At 41.5% G+C, this 22185-nt stretch overlaps 1 protein-coding gene across 3 annotated transcripts in view; it reads right to left on the bottom strand.

Moving 5' to 3' along the window:
• The window catches only part of Ubr3 (ubiquitin protein ligase E3 component n-recognin 3), a 147036-nt gene extending 125280 nt beyond the window's left edge, over positions 1–21756 (bottom strand). For 2 of the 3 annotated variants that reach the window (XM_052722507.1, XM_052722508.1), the window contains exons 1-2: positions 21181–21756; positions 2813–2952 (exon numbers count right to left, since the gene is read on the bottom strand). In XM_052722507.1, coding sequence (XP_052578467.1) covers positions 2813–2952; positions 21181–21740 — 700 coding nt within the window. In that variant the 5' untranslated portion in view covers positions 21741–21756. The remainder of the gene's footprint in view (positions 1–2812; positions 2953–21180) is intronic. The other variant, XM_052722509.1, reaches the window with a different exon arrangement.
• Between the last annotated feature and the right edge of the window lie 429 nt (positions 21757–22185).

The following is a 22185-nucleotide window of genomic DNA, read 5'->3' as shown; positions in this document are numbered from 1 at the left end:
TGTGAAAGAGTTTCTCAACTCCACAAAGGTGTTGCGCCCCACAGGTTGAGAACTTCTGCCCTAAAGACTAAAAGAAAGACAAACAAAGATGTAAAGTTTAGTAATGACTGGTTAAAAGAATACCCATAAGAGAGCTAAGGGAGGGTCTGCATGCCCCAGAAAGGAGAGAGATACTCAGCACCCAAATCCTCACTTTCTCAGTTGGATGCAAGTGTTGGATGCAAGTGCTGTGAGCTACGAACGTGTACCTTCTCCCCAGTGACTCACACAGTAACACAGGAGATCTGTAATTGATGTTCTTTTCGTTTCCAGGGGCTCTGACAACATCTAATAATAGGCTACACATTTAGGGTAGAGAAAAAGAACCCAAAGCAACTGTGAATTCACAAGATTTCTGTGAATCCACGAGCTTCCATGACCTCGAATTTTAGTATGGTCACAAACAAACACAGATTGGGGGTTTTGTTTGTTTAGTTTTTTTTCTTTTTTTGATTGTTTGCCTAAGTAAGAAATTAATGCTGAGCAAAAGAAGAAAACTTAATGAATGCACATTCATGAAATTCATCCTTAGACAAAAATGCTTTCACTGGTTTCTTCATATTTTCAGATTTAAAAAAAAAAAAAAAAAAGCCAGGTGTGGTAGCACATGCCTTTAGTCCCAACAGATGAAGGCAGAGGCAAGCAATCTCCAAGTTCAAGACCAGCCTTGAACCTACATAAAGAGACAGGTCAGCCAAAGCTACACAGTGAGACCCAGTGTCTAACTAAATAAATAGATAGAGCAGATAACAGTAGTACATAACTATCACAGCTATGCCTCTACTTATACTACTACCTTTTTAACCACTGAATGTTACTGAAGGAAAAATTAATAACACACTTTTGTATGAAATAGTCATTAAACTAATTGTAAATTTTCAGAGTCTCACAAAAAAATGTTTTATTACTTTTTAAAAATAGAATGCCTGCGATATAAAATGCAAATTTCCAAAAAGCTTAGCAAATTCATGAGAAATAATACAGACAACAAGTTTCTTCATCCTAAAGAGACAGCAGTCTGGTACTAAATCTAAGCAAACGTTTTCTTTTTAGAAAGATACATGTCCTGAGAGGAGTACTTCATAAATGATTCTATGTTGTTGCTTAAAACACAGTTGAGAAAGTGTAATGGCTTGCTCACAACAGTCTCAGGAATGGTGAAGACATTGTAAGATGGCTGTGGTGGTGGACCTGTAATCCCAGCACTCAGGAAACAGAGGCAAGAGGAGCACCACACAGTGAGTTTCAGGTCTACACAGTGAGTTCAGGTCAACCAGGAATACAAAGCAAGACCCTGCCCCAAAAAGCAAAAAATTAAATAAAATAAAATCAAAAGGTCTATTATTCTTTCACAATTTAAGAATGGGAATAGAAGATAAAAATGTATGCCATATCCTAGTTTCAAACTGAATATAAGATTTATATATTAAATTGTTGAAAACATAAAAATAACATAAAAGCTGGTACCACGGGATGAAAAGTCACTATCATTGGGAAGGCAGAAGACATAAAAAGCTGTAAGTTTGTTCTACACTGCTACCATCTCTAATTCATAACATCTTACAACGGACTCTAATAGTGCCTAAATCAATCGTTTCAAGAACATTTTTCAAGATTACGACAAAATCTTACTACAATAAGTGTAAGATGAGTGTTTTTCCTCTTTTTTAGTACTGACTTATGCACACTTAGCACTGATACACTAATATGAAAGCAAACAATTTAAGTCTATCATAAGTTGTTATATAAAATATCTCAGGGAGGAAAACAATAGCAATTTATTATCTAAAAATCTGTTAAATTCAAACATTTCTTGACTATATAATTTTGCTCAGTCATAATATAATTAATTGCAAATCACTCTTTATTTAGAGGCAAAAAGTACCAAACTATGCCTCCTACAATGTATCTATAAAGTTGTACATATCAGTATTTTTCTATATTTCATAGTCATTACTTTAATGTTAAGCAAAGAAACATAAAACACAGCAGAAAGCAGTGCAGAAAGGGGATAAGGTTACAATAAATGTAATGTATAAAAATGCCATCGTGAAGCCCATTATTTTGTATGCCATCTTTAATTTCTTATTTTTTAAGTATTAAAATGTTAAATAAGCCGGGCGGTGGTGGCGCACGCCTTTAATCCCAGCTCTCGGGAGGCAGAGGCAGGTGGATCTCTGTGAGTTCGAGGCCAGCCTGGGCTACCAAGTGAGTTCCAGGAAAGGTGCAAAGCTACACAGAGATACCCTGTCTCGAAAAACCAAAAAAAAAAAAAAATGTTAAATAAATCTGGGCAATGGTAGCCCACACCTTTAATCCCAGCACTCAGGAGGCAGAGGCAGATAGATCTCTGAGTTCGAGGCCAGCCTGATCTACAGAGCAAGTTCCAGGACAGCCAGGGTGGTTACATGGAGAAACCATGTCTCTAAAAAACAACAAAAAAAATGTTAAAAACAAGTGTTATCTTGGACTGGAGAGATGACTTGTGGTTAGAAGCATGCACTACTCTGACAGAGGACCTGAGTTCGGTTCTCAGTACCCACATCTGAAGGCTTACAGCTACCTATAACTCAAACTTTAGATCTGACACCTCTGGCCTCCCTGGGCACCTGCACTCATATGCACTAACACACTAACAGATAACACACACATATACATATAGTCAAAAATATAAAACTTTCAGTGATAGCTTTAAATTTTCACTTTATGATTAGTGCTAAAATTCTATGATGTGATCATTTAAGAGTATTACAATGAACATATTAAAACATACCTGGTTCATTATAGCCTTCTCTTAAGTACTGAATAAGACAAAAAATAAATCTTGGAAGAACAAATTCAGACATCATCAGTAAGTCTTTGGGGACACAGGGAATATTTGAACTTGATTTAATCTGATGTCTTCTGCAAAACCTGTAATGGGGGAAAAAAAGGAACTAAGAAAAGGAGAGAAAAAAGGTCTAACCAGGCAAAAATGTATTATTTCTATTTATAATATTCATAAAGAAAATACAAGCAAATACTAAAGCCAGAACAATCCTTCTTTGTGATTTTTAAAGCACCAAGTTAAAAGAACATAGCTTTAGTATGCCTTTAAACTAAAAGTGGTACCCAGAGACTTTTTCTGAGAAAGACCATAATAGCCATGTCCTAAACAGAACACAAAAAGAAAATAACCATAGTTTTACATTTATGACTGCAATATATCACTTCCAAGTGCTATTTCATTATTTCCATCCTTTATAAGTCTGTAAGTACACACTCGGGAGGCAGAGACAGAGGCAGAAGCAGATGAATCTCCGTGAATTTGAGGCCCATCCGGTCTACAAATCGAGTTCTAGGACAGCTAAGGCTGTTACACAGAGAAACCTTGTCTCAAAAAAATAAGTAAATAAATAAATAAATAATAAGATAAGCCTGTAAGTACACCTTGATGTTATCTGAAGCAATTACATTTTCCAATCCGACCTCAATGAATTAATCAATGATATAAGTAATTGAAGTTCATTTTAAAAGTTTATACATTCAAGTGTATATATTCTTGTTAATCTTCATTATACATTATCGGAAAAAAATCACTGGTACATTTGAGCAACAAAGGCAAATATTCACAATCCAAATTGTCACAAATAATTTATTTTGCTTCCAAACACAAAATTACTAATTAAACACATAAAAATGTCTAAAAATAAACTTAATAGGAAGAATACAAAAGCTATTTTGGCTAAAAAAAATTAATTATCTGAATACTGACAGCAAACAGCATACTTAAGTGGAAAAATGATTTTATTTCATAAAACACAGAAATTCTTCTAAACTTAAATGTCATTAAATTCATTAAATTTAAAGTGCAATGGAATGGGCTGTTGCACAAAGAAACCCTATCTCAAAAAACCAAAAAAAAAAAAAAAAAATCTAGTTGCCATTGATAATTAATAAACATAAAAACTGATCAGGAAAAGCTCCATCAGGAAAAAAATACCACACGCGTTCATTTGTCAATGATACAACAGGAAAAATGTTTATAATTCATAACTAGCCAAAGGGCTACCTAAATACAACCCTGTGTTTTAGCCCCAGAATGGTACACAGCCCCATCTTAGACTTGGACTCAGTACAGCTTACCATCCCAACATTAAGGATGAACTTCTCTAAACTCTTTCTAATCTTGTACACAATCCTTTAACCTTCTAAGATTTTTTTCTTTTTTTTTTTTTCAAATTTATGTGCATGTGTGTATCCCACATTGGGGGTGTGGGGAGTGCGTGGTGGAGGAGGCCTGTGCCAGATCCTCTGCAGTTAGACTAAGAGGTGGTTGTGAGCCGTCAGGTGTTACATGACAGGAATCAAATTGGGCCTTCTGGAAGAACAACAAGCACTCTTTTTGGTTTGGTTTGTTTGGTTGGTTTTGGTTTTTGAGACAGAGTTTCTCTGTGTAGTGCTGGCTGTCCTGGATCTCGCTCTGTAGACCAGGCTGGCCTCGAAATCACAGAGATCCACCTGCCTCTGCCTCCCAAGCACTCTGAACTCATGAGCCATCTCTCCAGACATTCTTTTTTTAAACCTTTTGAAAAAATTTACTTTCAAAATAACTATATTAGTTCAAGTTCACTTTAAATTAGAATTAAGATGTGAGATAAATATTTTGTGACACTTCCTAAAGAGCACAGTGATACTTCCTAAAGAGGACAGTGATACATGAATGCCCATATTGCAGGGGTTTGTTGTTTTGTTTTGGGTGGGGGCTTGTTGTGAGGCTTTTTTAGGGAAGGTCTAATGGCCCAGACTGGCTTCAAAATCCCTAAACTGAAGTTGCCTTAGAACTCCTAATCTTCCTACCTCCACCTTCCATTGCTGGGATTACAGGTACATACCACCTTACATGGTCCCAGAAACTCTCATAAACTCTCTCCTTTGTTTATAAATTAGGTAACCAGAAAAAAAATGCAAGATTTACTAACATAAGAATTCATAACTATATTAAGACCCCAACTCACTATTACTGCAAGCTTGAGGTAGAGTTCATGCTTAGCATGTGTAGGACCCTGGTTAGATTCCCAGTACCAAAATAAGGAGGGAGGAAGTCCATACACACAAATATATCACATGTGTGCATGCAACTTTAAACATAAGCAATCAACCACTTCCTGTTTTCTCAATAAGAAAGAGTAACACTATTTGCAGCGTTAAAGTCCCACTGTGTAGAAATCTAACCCTCTTTTACTTTAGAGTAAATTAGAAAATGAGTAATTGAGCAGATATTAAAACTGAAATTTTCAAAATTATGACAATATACATATAGTTTCAGAAACAGAGTTCCTACCTTATAGTTTTTCCTACTATTTACAATGAATGGGGGTGTCTGCACATTATAAGAAATTGTATATCTTTGAAACTGTCTGACCAAAATACTGTTTGTAGCTTAGACCAAACTGATTAATAATAAGTCATTGCTAGTCAAAAGGGGGAAGGCCACAAAATCATGTGCCACCATCTACTCTTCTCCACAAACCTTGTTAACCTGCTCTACCCCTGAACTCCTTACTGCAGCTAATAACAGCATCATTTTCTCAAGCATTCATAAGTAACTCTTTCCTCTCAACTTCCAGCATACAATGTGCATGGGTAAGTGACTGCTACATTTAGACTAGTATATGATTTTTAAAAAATATCATAGTAAAACCAAGAGTATAATATTTATATTCATTCTTTCATTGCACTTGGGTTTAGATGAGATCTTAAATTAACATGTATCCACATGTTTCCTAAAATTTTTACTTGTTTAGGAAAGAAAAGTAATTTTTAAGTTCACAAAAACCTGTAGCTATAGGACAAAATTTAACCATGTTTTTGTTATTGGTGTGTGTGTGTGTGTGTGTGTGTGTGTGTGTGTGTGTGTGTGTGGCACGCTGCAGTTTCCAATGCCACTATAATGAACGAATATTCAATGGGGAGGTGGGAAAGATGGAGGAACAGAGCGGTGAGTGAGCAGCGGAGGGAGGTGGAACTAGAGACGCAATGCGGTGACAGGTGTGAAAGGCTGCAGTGGACGGGGGACACGTCGTTGCTGAGAAAGTCCAACAAGCCTAGAGCTTGCACAGATTCAGGCCCCGAAAACACTGCCCAGCTGCATGATCCACCTGGTTCTGAGCAACAACAGGAAGTCAGTTCATTTTCTAGACTGGACCTCCTTGAAAGACCTCTGTGGTCTGTCCTGCTCCTGGAGGCCATGTTGATGTCTGTGGTCCATGCTGCCATTGAGGGCCATATTTGGGTCCATTCTCCCACTGCAGCCTGGGCTGTGTTAATGTCTGTGGCCCGTGTTACCACCAATATCAGTGGTCTGTGCTGCCACCCAAATGTTGATGTATGTGGGCCGTGCCATTGCTGGGTGCCATGTTGATGTGAATGGCCTGTGGAGTCACCTGAAACCATGTTGATGGCCATGGTCTAAGCTGCTGCCAGTGATCCTCCTGAAGCAGAGGATCACATTGATGTCCATAGTCTGTATTGCCACAGGAGAACATGCTGAGATCCGTGGCACATGCTGACACCAGAGATCATGTGGCTGTCCATGGGCTATCCCAAAATCCATGTACAAGTCCATGATCTGTGCTCCCACTGACTGTAAAGGGCAAAGTAGCTACTTTTGCCATGGTATTGATGACTGCAGATTCATAGCTGAGAAAGGAGCATAGAAGGCTTCTTCTGTGACAGTCATTACCCCTATCTCCACCCCACCCAAGCCCCAACAAAAACAGCCTAGACAGAAAGTCATTGATGAGAACCTTAAAAATTTTGAGCAGGGCAGTGGTGGTGCACGCCTTTAATCCCAGCACTCGAGGCAGAGCCAGGTGGATCTCCATGAGTTCAAGGCTAGCCTGGGCTACAGAGTGAGTTCCAGGAAAGGCACAAGGCTACACAGAGAAACCCTGTCTCGAAAAAAGCCAAAAAAAAAATTTTTTTTATAAGGATGCTGAAGCATAGCTCTCTATAATTAATAGCTTCTGGCTGGGGTGTGGATGGGGAAGGGCTCAGTTTTCTTTAAGGGGCTGGCCACTGGGAGTTTGACTATGCTCCAGGGTATATGAGCAACACAAATTGGACCTTTTGGGAGAGGGGTTCCTTCTTCTTTTGGGGTGGGAGGAAGGTCATAAGGGTACGGGAGCAGACCCAGAGGGACTGGGAAGGTAGTGAGATCGCAGTGCATGGTGTGAAATTCCCAAATAATCAATAAAAATATTACATTGGAAAAAAAGATAACTAGACAGCTGGGATATTAACTTCTGCTCAAGATAAATTAGACACCAAATTAACTCCTTCATTTAAAACAACCAAAATCTAAAATATAAAGCAGTATTTTTCAACACACTAGACATCAAAGAAAGACAATAATCTCTAATAGACAGGAAACAAAGTGAGGTCTACCAATGTCAGCTTACTTTCCTTAGTAGAGTTTGCAGGGTATAACACAAAGGAGAATCAAAATGGTCCAGGATGATTTCCTGTTGGGAAGACAGAACTTAGTCTAGGAAGATGAATGCAGCTATACTTTGTAGGACAACCATCAAACAGGAAAAAAAAAAAAAAAAAAAAACAGACAAATTGTCAACTGAATGCATAGAGAATACTCCTGAGTCTTTGAGTACTAAACAAACAGCACATAAATGTAAGAAAATTGCCCAAGGCCAGGAATAAACACCTCTGAAACCATAGTACACACTTGTGGTGGTATTGTGTTCCCCAAAATATTGTGCACCCTAATAAACTTATCTGGGGTCAGAGAACAGAACAGCCACAATATTAAACACAGAGGATAGGCAGTGGTAGCACACGCCTTTAATCCTAGCATTCCAGAGGCAGAAATCCATCTGGATCTCTGTGTATTCAAGGATACAGGCAAGCATGGTGACTCAGGCCTTTAATCCCAGGGAGTGATGGCAGAAAGCAGAAAGATATATAAGGCATGAGGACCAGAAACTAGAAGCATTTGGCTGGTTAAGCTTTTAGGCTTTCGAGCAGCAGTTCAGCTGAGTTTCATTTCGGATGAGGACTCAAGAGACTTCCAGTCTGAGGAAACAGGATCAGCTGAGGAACTGGCAAGGTGAGGTAGCTGTGGCTTGTTCTGCTTCTCTGATCTTCCAGCATTCAACCCAATAACTAGCACCAGGTTTGATTTTTATCAATAAGAACTTTTAAGGTTGGTGCTACACACACTCACAAGTACTTGGATCAAGAATGGTATCTGTTCTCATAATCACACTGGAAATTACAAAATTCAAGAAGCCAGATGTGGTGGAACAAGCCTTTAAACTCAGCACTCAAGAGACAGAGGCCAGCCTGATCTACAAAGTGAGTTCCAGAACTGCCAAGGTTACACAGTTGAGACCCTGCCTAAAAATAAAAATAAATAAATGAATAGAAATTCAGGCAAGAAGTAATTTTTAAGGCAAGTACTTTCCCACTTAACTACATCCTCAGCCAAAATTACATTAATTCATGAGGTATTATGTCAATGACTCAAAGGCATCTTTCCTCAGAGATAAAAATCAGACCCTCTTAACAAATCATAAAAGACCCAAAAGAAAATAACTTTATACAAAAAATAAAGTTAAAAATACTCAGAAGAACAATATATGAACAATATCTAGGGCAACCAACAAGGTACAACAACGGCAGGCACCGAATGCACAAACACAGAGACAGAAGGAACCAAAACTATGAGAATCATCGATTACAACGGACTCAGAACACCCATGTGAGAAGCAGGCAAAAATCACTAAAAGCCCAAAGGAAAAGCAGACGAGTCAGGGAAATGGCCCAGTGGGTCAAGTCCTTGCTAAGCAAGCTTGAGGTCCTGAATTCAGATCCCTAGCACCCACAGAAAAGCGAGGCAAAGTAGCACCCATTTGGCACCCCAGCAATGGCAGAGGGGAAACAGGCAAACTAGGGCCTCAGTGCCAGAAAGTCCAGCCCAGACAAGCTCCAGGTTCAACAGGAGACCCAGTCTCAAACAATGGGTGAAGAGAAAGGTACCCAGCATCTATCTCTGGCCTCAACAGCTACCTGCATGCTAGTACAACCGCACATCCATCAGTGTGTGCGAATTAACACATTCATAGATTAGAAGTAAGGGGTACCATCCACAGTTGCAGGATAGACCAGACACTCCTCAATTACAAAGGATCCACAAATTCCATCTAGTTTGATATATCTGAAATCAATTATTGGACCAAAATTCCTGGCTTCAAGCAATTAGTTCAGTCTTTGGTTTCCTTTTCTCCTAGGACACTTAAATTCCTTTGCTACTGGCTAGTCAGGGAGAGATTTTAGCATTCTTCTTATCTCCTTATCAAATGACCTACACTAAAGCTCCTTCTTTTGGCAAACACCAATACCATAGTATAGGCACTGGGCACCAATCCCTTGCTCTGTATCACAGTATAGTAAAAATTATAGCTCATAAACTAGCAAAGGAAATATAGTTAACCCAAAAAAAAAAAAAAAATCAAGCTGGGCATAGGAGCTGACTCCTGTAAGCACTTGGTAGGCTGAGGCAGGAGGACAGTCATAAGACAGCCTAGGCTACATAAAGTTCCAGGCCAGCCTGGGCTACAGAGTGAGTTCTCATCACATACTCTCTCTCTCTCTCTCTCTCTCTCTCTCTCTCTCTCTCTCTCTCTCTCTCTCTCTCTCCCCAAAGAACAGACACGATAATTAGAAAACAAGACAACAGACTTAAATATGACTACAGCTCCAAGTGTTCTTAGTATGTAAGATCCAGGTATCACTATCAGAGTTTTAGACTGAGTAAAAAAGCAAGACCCAATGAAAGCAGCTTCTTCATTTTTTCTTCATTATATTTACTTATGTGTATGTATATGGGGAGGGCACACCTGTGCCACGGAGCATGTATGGACGTCAGAAGACAACTTTCAGGAGTTATTTCTCTCCTTGTACCATGTGGGTCTCAAGGATTGAACTCAGGTCATGTGGCTTGCAAGCTTTGATATTTGCTCAGTACTTCCTCAGTAATTAGTAGAACAAGTAGTCAGAAAATTATTAAAAATTTAAGAGTTACATATGTAACTCAATGACAGAATGCTTGCAAAGCATTCATTGAGCCAATGAATATAAAAAGTCCTCTAAGAATCTGGAAGACCTGGGCACCACTACAAACCAACTACTACAAAACACCAGACCCTTTCCAAATGCACAAGGAACAAGACTGAGCAGTATATTCTATTAATGTATGACAATAACAGAATTAGATCAAAACTTACTAGTAAATATCACCTAAACTCCCCAAAACTTCTACATAACCCAAGAATCAAAGAGGAAATCTGAATAACAGAGAATATTAACTGAATAAAAGTAAAAATACACTAAAAATGTGAGATGCCTCTAAAACTATTTTTAGACTCTAAAATTTAGAGAAATGCCTAACATTAAAGCTTTTTAGTGGGGGCTGGAGAGAGAGCTGGCTCAGCAGTTAAGAGCACTGGCTGCTTTTCCAGAGGATCTGAGTTCAATTCCCAGTACCCACATGATGGCTCACAACCACCTATAATGGGATCTGATGCTCTCTCTTCTGGCCTGCATGAAGACAGGTCACACATGTACATAAAAAAAAAGAAGAAAAAAAGCTTAGTAACCGAAAGCAGAAGCAGGGCTAAGGAGGTGGCCGAGCAGTAAAGTGCTGCTGTGCAAGCACCAGGACTGAGAACTCACGGAAAAGCTGGGCAGTGGAGCCTACCTGTAACTCCAACAGTGGAGGAGGGGACAACCAGACCTGAAGCTCACTGGCCTCCTAGCCTAGCCAAACTGACAAGCTTCAGGTGCAGTGAGAGGCCCTCTCTCAAAAAACCAAAGTGGAGGGCCAGCAAGTAAAAGTGACTGCTGCCATCCATGCCTGCTGACCTGAGTTCATTCCCTGAGGACCACATGGTGGAAGGAGAGAACCAACTCCCACAAGCTGTTCTCTGGCCTCCACATATGCGCACACACAAATACACATATAAACAAAATGTTAACTGAAAAAATGTAGCAAGTGATAAAGGCACCTGATGACAACTAGCTTCAACATGCAAGCAGCACACAAAATGCCTGTGCACATGCACCTGCACACACACGTGCAAACATCCACTGATAATACATACACCACACACACACACATCACACATACACATTACATCACACACCAAAAACAAAAGCCAAAAAAGACCAATTAGTGATCTATACTGTTAGGAGAAAATTAAAACAAAAAGATGAAAGAAAATAAACAGATACTAATGAATTTCTAGGGATGGGGAAAAAGAAGAAAAAAAAATCAATAAAACCAAAAGCTGGTCTGTCTTCAGTGGCAGGAAGAAAACATAGCTCTACGCAGCCCACAGCAGCCTGAGTTCTTTACAGAGAACTCTCTACTCAGAGGCATCCAGAACTGTTGGTTTTGACACAGAAACTAATTACAGGACCAGCAAATATGAAGCAGAGTTGGGGTTTATTAAAACAGAAAGTCAATCAAGGAAAGAATAAGACTCAACTGACAGCACAGGTATAGGCTTCTCAGAGAAGAGATGCAATTTATTAAAAAGACACTATATTTTAAAAAAAAAAGACTTTTTTTTTTTTTTTTTTTGGTTTTTCAGACAGGGTTTCTCTGTGTAGCTTTGCGCCTGTCCTGGAACTCACTTGGTAGCCCAGGCTGGCCTCGAACTCACAGAGATCCGCCTGGCTCTGCCTCCCGAGTGCTGGGATTAAAGGCGTGCGCCACCACTGCCCGGCAAAAAAAAAGACATTTTAATATGGTTTTTAAGTAGAGGGATTAAACACAGAGACTTTCCAGGAAAGAATAAGACACAGCCAGATGTGGCCTGTCAATCAAGAGACTTGCAATTGTATCTGAGCATTAGCTTTACATACAATTTTGGTAACTTTTTGTTTGTTTTTTGTTTTTCAAGACACGTTTCTCTGTGTAGCCCTGGCTGTCCTGGAACTCACTCTAAATAGACCAGACTCACTCTATAGTCTCGAATTCAGAGACTCTCCTGCCTCTGCCTCCCTTGAATACTGAGACTGAAGACGTGTGCCACCACCGCCTAGCTATTTTGGTAACTTTCATGTTGCATGGCTAAAAAAGTTTTTCTTTTCTCTTCCTTTCTGATTAATATAAGATTACAGGGTGGCTCTGGAAGCACCCTGAATGAGGTTAAATGCAGTAAGGTGCAAACAGGAGCCACAGGCTCAACAAGAAAGCTGGGCATGATCTTTATGTAAAGGGAATCCTGAAGGGAATTCTGGGGAAAGGCCCCCAGCAAGGCTGACGTCAAAGACTTCTCGAGTCTCAGCTAACAAGAGTCTCCATCCAGAACTCAGTCAGGTAAGGGTCCTTCCCCTTTCCTTGTCACAATGCTCCTTGCTTCAAGTCCTCCCACCAACCACAGCCTGAGAAAGCCACACACTAGACCTCAGCCCTAAAAACTTGTACGAATGTGGCAGACTGCAGGACAACAGTAAACTCCAGAGAAACAGAAAAAAGGAGGGGGGGGGGTCTTTAGCTGTCTTACTAAAGCAGCTCCAGAGCAAGCATGACAGTCATGTCTAGTCCTCTCAATGGTGAGTACAAAGGCATGTGTTTATCTTCCTGTTTTTGCTCTATTCAAATTGTCTCACAGTTTAGTTTTAAAGTATTATAATGATAAGAGAAAAAATAATTACAACTAAGAGGACTTCCAAATTGCTGCTATACTTAAATTTCATAACCATGAAGATGCCACAAAGTACTCTACCAGCTGAAGTAGGAAATCATGTTCACACTTCTTCGAGGAAATTAGTAAGGAAAAACGGACAAGGAATACAGAAAAGGAACTGAAGTTTTCTTCAGCTCTTCTTCCTCCAAGCTATTACATCATGAAAGGTGTTTTGTTCCTTTGTTTGAATTGTTAACTTCACAGTTAGATGACTATTTCATTAGAGAAAATTCCAAGTTCACAGGGAAGAAATCTAACAAGCAATCCATACAAATGTATGCAATATATAATTTAAGAGATTAGCTCGTGGGCGGTGGTGGTGCACGCTTTTAATCTCAGCGCTCAGAAGGCAGAGGCAGAGGCAGGTGGCTCTCTGTGAGTTCAAGGCCAGTCTGAGCTACAGAGTGAGTTCCAGGTAAAGGTGCCAAAGCTACACAGAGAAACCCTCTCAAAAAACCAAAAAAAAATAAAAGATAGAGAGATTAGCTTGCTAGGTGGCAATGGCGAATGCCTTTAATCCCAGCACTTGGGAGGCAGAACCAAGCAGATGTCTGTGAGTTCAAGGCCAGCCTGGTCTACAGGGATGAGATCCAGGACAAGCAACCAAAACTACACAAAGAAACCCTGTCTTGAAAAACCAAAAAAAAAAAAAAAGAGAGAGAGAGAGAGAGAGAGATGAGCTCTATCAGGAGTGGTAGTGCATGCCTTTAAATCTAACACTCAAGAGGCAGAGGCATAAGGCATGAACTCATCTCCGTGAGTTCAAAGCCAGCCTAGTCTACACAGTGAGCTCCAGTCTAGCCAAGTGTACACAGTGTGACCCTGTCTCAAAAAGAAAAAAAGAAATTACTCTCATACTTTCTACCATTAATTATATTACATAACACAATTAACGAATTTGCTAAAATGCCAGTATGTATAAATGGAATATAAATGGGAAAGTAAAGGCACATATCTTTATTATCAAACTTATATTGAAAGTTCACTACTTGTACAAGTATAAACTAGCCGAGCGGTGGTAGCACAGAGGCAGAGGCAGGCAGATCTCTGTGAGTTCAAGGCCAGCCTGGGCTACAGAGCGAGTTCCAGGAAGGCGTAAAGCCACACAGAGAAACCCTGTCTCGAAAAACCAAAAAATATATATATATATAAAATATATATAATATATATATTATATATAATATATATAATATATATATATTATATATAATATATATATATACATACTAAGGATAAATAGAAACTCTCAACTAATAAAGTCCAACCAGGGCTGGGGAGATGGCTCAGAGGTTAAGAGCACTGACTGCTCTTTCAGAGGTCCTGAGTTCAATTCCCAGCAACCACAGGGTGGCTCACAACCATCTGTAATGAGATCTGGTGCCCTCTTCTGGCCTGCAGGCATACATGCTGTAAACATAATAAATAAATGAATCTTAAAAAAATAAAAATAATAAATAAAATCCAACCCTGCACCACAGCTTCACATTTATGCTATACAAATGTTGCCTTATGTACGCCTTCCACTCGCTGTGGAATTAAGACTCACATTGAGCTTCTTCAAGGACAGGAATGTAAAAGGTCCACTAAAGATAATGGAGAGAGGAGCCCATAGCACACGGGAAACACAGAAATAATGGCATATAGGCAGATAGAGTACTGAGGCAGGCAGGACACTGGTACCTTATGGACTAGGGTATGATGTGATGAAGGCCCTAGACTCTGATGGTAACAGACAACAGGAAGGACCAAGTAGACACAGAACAAAAGAACAAGACTTGGTACCAAAGAAAGCAGTATAAGAAAAAGGAAAAATCAAGGACACTAGGCAGACACTGTTAGATAACTCGGCAGTATTAGTTTATCTGGTTATCCCAGGATATAGGACAAAGTCACAAAGTCATGCAACAATAGTTCATAAAAAGTATGATACCCAATGACACTAACAAACTAGCAACAAAACTAGTTCTATAACCTCAAGAGAGAGGTTCCCTACAGCAGCATCAAAAAGAAGGAAGGCTGGGATGCTTAGTCCACAGAAGGTATGTACCACTATTGCTTCAACAGGTTCACTAGAAAAAGAGGAGCCCTGGCTAAGCTGGTACAAGTTCCCAGGACCAATGGTAACAGCATGATGACATCTGCCATCAATGGAAAGGCAATAGCTCAGGTACAAAAGCCACAGCTTGTTGGAAAAGCCACAGTGCCAAGCTGGGAAAAGGAAAAGGCTATATAGAACCTAGCTCTAGAGTGGGTTAAATGTACACTGCTGAGATTTCTGTATGGCATAAAAATGCCTGCAAAAAAATCAAAACTAAAATGTTATGCATGTTACATGGGCCAGGATGGAAAGAAACCAACTCATACAATGGGGAGAGTGTAACTTAATTTCTCTGAATGGATCTATCAAAGATTGAAGTGTCCATTTTAACTGAGATGTAGTCTCTGAGGGTTTATCTTTATACATATGTGTGCACACACACAAACTATATGGCTATATTGCCTACAACAGCCCCATGAAAATGCAGTGGAATACTAAGTAACTATGAAACAGAAATAGGTAAGAGTGTAATCCACATCTTTAATCCCAGCACTCAGGAGGCAAGGGCAGGCAGAACCCTATGAGTTCAAGGCCAACTTGGTCAACACAGTCAAAAAGGGGAGGGAGGATACTAGAGAGATGTTCAGAGGTTAAGAGCACTGACTGCTCTTCCAGAGGATCCAGTCAATTCCCAGCACCCACATGGTGACTCACAACCATCTGTAACTCTAGTTCCTGGAGTTCCAAAGCCCTCTTCTAGCACCAGGCATGCAAGTGGTTCTAGGACATACATCCAAGCAAAACACTCACAACACAGAAAACAAAAGAGAAAGAAAAAGTGTTTTTTAAAAGAAAGTGCGCCGGGCAGTGATGGTGCATGCCTTTAATCCCAGCACTCGGGAGGCAGAGCCAGGCGGATCTCTGTGAGTTCGAGGCCAGCCTGGTCTACAGAACAAGATCCAGGACAGGCACCAAAGCTACACAGAGAAATCCTGTCTTGAAAAAAAACAAAACAATAAATAAATGAATAAAAAATAAAGTGCACTATGTGCTAATATGAGACACTGTCCAATACACGTTGAGGGAAATAATGAAGAGAAAGACTGTTAACCAGATACTCACTGCCTCCACTTCAGCACTGTCACAAACCAAACTACTGAAATAGTTCCAATGAAACAGCTAGAAGTACTGATCCACTGTGCTAACATCTTTTAAGTGCATAATTAAGGTCAAATGAAAATGAGAGAAATCCCTCATTGAGGAACATATGAAAAAAGGAACCTTGACCTTTTACTCTATCCACGCATTTTTATGTTATACCCCATATGGACTACTTTTGACATTTTAAAGGTGGGGGGAAGACTTTCCTAAGCACTCTGAAAATAGGTGCTACGAACCTGTTAATCAATGACATTTCCTGAATAATAAAGCAATGTAATCTTAGGGCAACTTTTCAGATGTAGCCCAACTTGACATTTAGGGAGCATCTGTTAAATGCATCTATGCTGGCCTCTAAGGTGTCTTTTTTAAGGACCTTAAAATCTGAGAGAAAGTTAAGCAAAGTGGCAAAAAAAAAAAAAATCTATAATACATGATAATACATTAAAAATAGTCAAACTACATCAAAATTTGAGAAATATTTAAAATCCCAGTTCTATTTAGTTTCCCATCATAGTCTTAAAACCAGCCAGTCAGATATTATTTTAGATTTTTCATCACACTATTTTTTCTTGTTTTTAAGTTCACCCACCCATCAATCATTCCTGGCAACAATTACATTCATTCAATAGTGACTCTTGTGCATGTGGAAAGCATAGCTTCAATCTCCAGCACTACAGACAAAAACATATTGTTATACATTGTTTTTCTTTTCAAGATTTATTTTTATTTTTATGTATATGTGTTTTGCTGCATCTATGTGCACCACATGTGCATCCCCAGAGGCTAGAAGAGGATGCTGGGTCCCCCAGAACTAGAGTAACAGTGCTACTCCAGGTTCTCTGCAAGAGCAGTAAGTACTCTTAATCACTGGAGCCATCTCCCCAGCCCAGTTATACATGGTTACTAAAACATCATTCCCATATCCTTTGTGACATCATCTCACAAATGAGTCCTCAATTATTTCCTCTTTGTTTCCTGTATCTGCTAATACTACTACTACACTGACAATATCAATGTTACTAAATAAAAAATAATTGAAGGGGGCTGGAGAGATGGCTCAGAGGTTAAGAGCACTGACTGCTCTTCCAGAGGTCCTGAGTTCAATTCCCAGCAACCACATGGTGGCTCGCAACCATCTGTAATAAGATCTGGTGCCCTCTTCTGGCCTGCAGTCATACATGCTGTATACATAATAAATAAATAAATCTTTAAAAAAATAAAATAAAATAATAATTGAAGCCAGGAGTAGTGGCACATGCTTTTAATTTCAACACTCAGGAGGCAGAGGCAGGCAGATGATCCCTGTGAGTTCAAGGCCAGTCTGGTCTACACAGTGAATTTCAGGACAGCCAGAGCTAAATAAAGAGACCCTGTCTCAAAACAACAACAAAAAGGAAAAAAAAAATCAAAACAAAAAAAAAAACCGAATCTCTTCCATATTTCTGTAATTGCAGATTTGTAAATGAAATGCTAATATTGTTGTGATGGACCATCTCCAATCATACAACATGCTACAACAGTCAGACACGTGGAAAGGATTAAGGCATGGCAAGATTTCTTCTTTTATTGAGCACACAGGTACAAAGACAAAGTATAGCTCTGGGATAGAACATATTCCTCATTACAACTCCTCGTTTCAATCCCCAACACTGCAATTAATCAATACAGTAGTAAGAATACAGGGAAGGTGGGCTCTTTCTAAGATTTCCTGGGCAGTGCAATGGGACTAACAAGCTTTTATACTAATAAGAAGAGCAACTTCAAAATAAATGAATTCTCAATTTTCTAGCAGCCTGCAGGGACTGCTGGCCACACCAGGGTAACAGCTCTGTCCACCTGGAACACTGCAATAACTCGTTGATTTCTAGTTGTAAAATAATTCCAGAAGCTGCACCTTAGCCTACATTCCTGGCCATTGTCATCTATCTCTCTAGAGGGAGCAGAGTAGGTATTCAGCCCAGAACTAGTCTATCTTAAACCACTAAGTTGTGAAAATTTCAGAATAATCACATGGTTCTAATACTGTTTTAGTCTTGTCCATGAAAATGGACATGGTAACTCCTGGAACATACAGGCAACAGTTCTATTTTTCTGAGAGAACAATTAAATCAGTAAATGCTAGGTGTCAATTCACATACAACTGCTACCATGGGCAAAATAAATTCCTGAAACCCCAATAAAAATACATGGACTTATTTATCTACAGCATGGATGCCCTAAATCTGTGTGTTTGGTTTGGTGTGGTTTAGTTTTGGGGGTTTTTTGTTTGGGGTTTTTGTTTTGTTTTGTTTTGAGACAGGGTTTTTCTGTGTAGCCTGGCTGTTTCTCTGTAGACCAGGCTGGCCTCAAACTCACAGAGATCCGCCTGCCTCTGCCTCCAAAGTGTTGAGATTAAAGGCGTGTGCCTGTACCTGTGCCTGTGCCTGTGCCTGTGCCTGTGCCTGTGCCTGTGCCTGTGCCTGTGCCTGTGCCTGTGCCTGTGCCTGTGCCTGTGCCTGTGCCTGTGCCGCCACCACCACCACCACCACCACCACCACCACCACCACCGGCTGTGTTTGTATTCTTTAAATAAATAAATAAATAAATCATTGGAAGCTGGGCATGATGACTCACACCTGTAATGCCAGCATTTGGAGGAATGAGGCAGGAAGACAATTCACAACCAGCTGGGATTAGATATCAAGACTGATCCTATCTCAAGAGAGAGAGAGAGAGAGAGATTGAGTCCTCAGCATGGTGGCTCACACCTATAATCACACTTGAGAGACAGAGAGGCAAGAGGATCACTGAGAGTTCAAAACCAGCCTGGTCAATACAGCAAGTTCCAGGAGCCTATCTCAAACAAAACAAAAACTTTACTAATATTATTTCCACTTCCAGAATGAAGCATCATAATTTTAAAATGTCAGTTTTGCATTTCATCCAGAATAACCTGAAAATTGCTGATTTGTTCCAAATTTCAGGCAAGAACCAACATTATTTCTTTCATTATTACTTCCCCTGAATGCTAACCTAGAACAAGAAGTGAAAACATCTCAGTGTCTGTAAAAGCTAGCTCGAAGTCCTCCATGACTTGATGTCCCTCTTTTAAAAGGGAGGATGATTCAAGAGCCAGTAGGATGATAGGCTCAGTATAAGAAGAACTTGTCACACAAATCTGACTACCCAAATTTAATCCCCAGATCCCACAACTCAAAGTTGTCTTCTGAAATCTGCACTGTATGTGTGCTCTGTATGTGTTATTAATAAAAATTAATAAAAAAATTGGAGGTAAAAAAATGACATTTAAAATCAAAAAGACAAAACAGTACTGAACAGAAAAACCAGTAAGAGGAGTATTTAGAGGTCGGATATGGAAGTGCACCTTCTTAGCATGCATGCACAACACCCAGATAAATCCTCCAAACCAAATTAAAGACTACTGTTTAATATAGGTGGTAGGGAAAAGTGACTAAGAGGTCAAGATCCACAGCCAGCAGGCCTAACCTATACCTGAGTGCTCCTTAGTAAGTTTTAAAATCTGTGCCCTATTTTCCTCTCCAATTCAGTGAGAATAATGCCAGTGAATATCTCGAAATTGTTAAGGATTAAATGAGTTAAATTATGTAAAGCAGTTAAAATCCAAAGTTTTAGTAACACTGTTAAAGAGGCTACTAGAAAATAGGCCATTCCGACATTAACTATAACAAGCCTTGGGAAGGGCAATTTTAAAATCCCACCTTTGTAAATTTAGCCCACTGATAGTCTTAATAGAGTGAGGGAAGACTGGCAGGCCAAGGTTTTTATTTTGTACTAGGAATCTTCAAGCCCATCAAAGGGCATTATTAAATCAAGGGTAGCAAATTAATTCATGGACACTGTGTAGCAGTTTTCACACAATGGGATCAGGAAACTGATTTACTGACATGAAAAGACATCAAAGTGAAAAACGACAAGATGTAGAACAATGTTACCTTTTGGGTGAAAGAAGGCAGCATGAGTGGGAAACATTGCTGCTCGCTTTGCACGGAGAGAAACTAACAGCGGTGAGAAGGGACTGCCAGATGAGAGACCAAAAAGGAGGGAAACTTCAAACTATCGCTTTATTATATTTTGGCTTTCATATTCAATAATATATAAATATTAAAATGCTAAAAGTGAAGCAAAAAAGAAATTCCAGGTCTAATTGCTAGCCCTGATTATTATTTGCAAGCTCTTACTATCTCCTTTAAATCCTGTTTCTTAATCCTGAGCTGTCACTGGTGGGAAGGGGGTTTCTGAATGCTCAGAAACCTCTTCTCTGGCCACTAACTTCTTGACTATTTAAGGAATTTATCACTAACGACTGTAGTGTACGTGGATTAAGGCATAGGTACCAACACCAGGTGCACTGCACATACCAAAAACGCATGTGTTTGCCAAAGATGCATGTGTTGAGTGTCTCCTTCAGACGGATGTTCTCCTATTAATGATTAAGGTGTCCTTAATTAGAGAAGGCTAGCACTTGACTCCTAATTTGCTCAGTGATTTCCTCCTCCTTCGGGTGTGAGGGGTATTCTGTATCTGACTGCTCTGGATGTCACGCCAGCACACCAAATACTCTACTGACAGCTCAACAGTCCCTTTTTATGCAAGCCCCTCCCCTTCCCTTCTCCCTCAACCCCCAACAGCTCCAGAGCTCCGTCCTTCATACAGACACATAGACAGTTCAGCTTTTCCCCCTAAGGGCTTCCCTGAAGTACAAGACCATCTCCCTGACCCTCCCTCATCATCCGGTGACCCAATTCAGATCCCAAACCACTCCCTCCCAGTCAATCGGAATCACTTCTAAGGCTCTTCTCCAGAACCAGGCAGGCAGCTGTACAGCCTTATCCAACAAGTACCCAACTGACAGCTCCACGCCAGATTCCCCCCAAGTATCCGCTCCTCTTCCCTGCCCTCTCGCCCCACGCACTGACCCCTTGTTCCCCGTCACTCGCCCACCCTGACCTCCTCGAAAATCCCCAGCCTGGTTCCCCGCACATGCTCTCCACTCCTCCCCACCCCCTTCCCACCAGTGACAGCTCAGTCACCTCCAGCCCCTTGGGTCTGCGTCCTCCCCGAAGCCTCCCCCGACAGATGAGGGTCAGCTCCCAGAGTCCCCCTACCGCCTCCCCCGACCCTGCAGGACCACACGGGCCCCGGGTCGCCTCACCGGGGCTCTAGACTCACCCACTCTCCCGCATCACGTTGCTGTCCCCGCAGTCGCAGGCGCCCCCGGCCTGGCTGCGGAACATGTTGAAGTCGTGTCCGGTGTGGTCGCCCTGGTGGAAGCACTCCGCGCACAGCGACATGCAGGGGGAGATGCCGCACGTCCGGCAGCGGTAGGCCACGAAGTTGGCCGTCCAGACCAGGCCGCAGAGCGCCGCGGGGTCGTAGGCCCGCACGGCCGCGCAGAACTCCTCGTAGCCGCCGCCGCCGGCCAGAAGGCACTTACACCACTCCAGGGCATCCTCCTCGGCCGCGCCTGGGCCGCCGCCGCCGCCGCCGCCGGCCGCCTCCCCGCCGCCCGCAGCCCCCGCCAGCGGCCGCTCCGCGTTCAGCACCCGCTCCAGCAGCGCCTGCAGCTCCTCGGCGCCCGCCCGGTTGTCCGGCCGGCTGAGAGCGGCCTTCAGATGCGCGGCGGTGGCCGCCTTGTCTAGCGCTGGCCCCTGCTCGGGCTCCTCCGGTTGGGGCGGCTGCGAGCCCCCGACGGCCGCCGCCGCCGCCGCAGGCGCCGCCGCCGCCGCCATGATGAGAGCTCAGAATTTGGAGAGTCCAGGGCCCGCCGCTCCTCCCGGGAGGGTGGGGGAATGGACTGCTGCGACGGCTCGGCCCGCCCAACTCTCGCGATACGCGGCGCCGCAGAGCACCTCCGCGCGCTCCCCGCCCCCCTGCGCACGCCCTCCGGACATGCCCCGCCCCTCGCCGGGCTCCGCCCCCGCCCCCACCCCTCGCCCCCCCTGCGCAGGGCCCAGGCTCTGTTCTTGAATTCCCTCTCAACCTGTTGGCTCCCAACTTTCAAAACTGACAACTAACTTACACAGGAACTCGGCCCAAAGACAATCTTTAGTATGAGTGGAGGTTTTTTTTTTCTTTTTTCTTTTTCTCTTACCCAAACTCTTTAGTGGAGAGAAAAACCAAGCTCCCTAAATTGTCTCTTAAACCTGCCAACATCAGTATTTCTCACTGTCTGGA

The sequence above is a fragment of the Peromyscus californicus genome, unplaced genomic scaffold, assembly GCF_007827085.1.
Source record: "Peromyscus californicus insignis strain IS unplaced genomic scaffold, ASM782708v3 Scaffold_7__1_contigs__length_154581171, whole genome shotgun sequence".
Lineage (NCBI taxonomy): Eukaryota > Metazoa > Chordata > Mammalia > Rodentia > Cricetidae > Peromyscus > Peromyscus californicus.
This window is presented reverse-complemented; position numbering and strand designations above follow the sequence as displayed.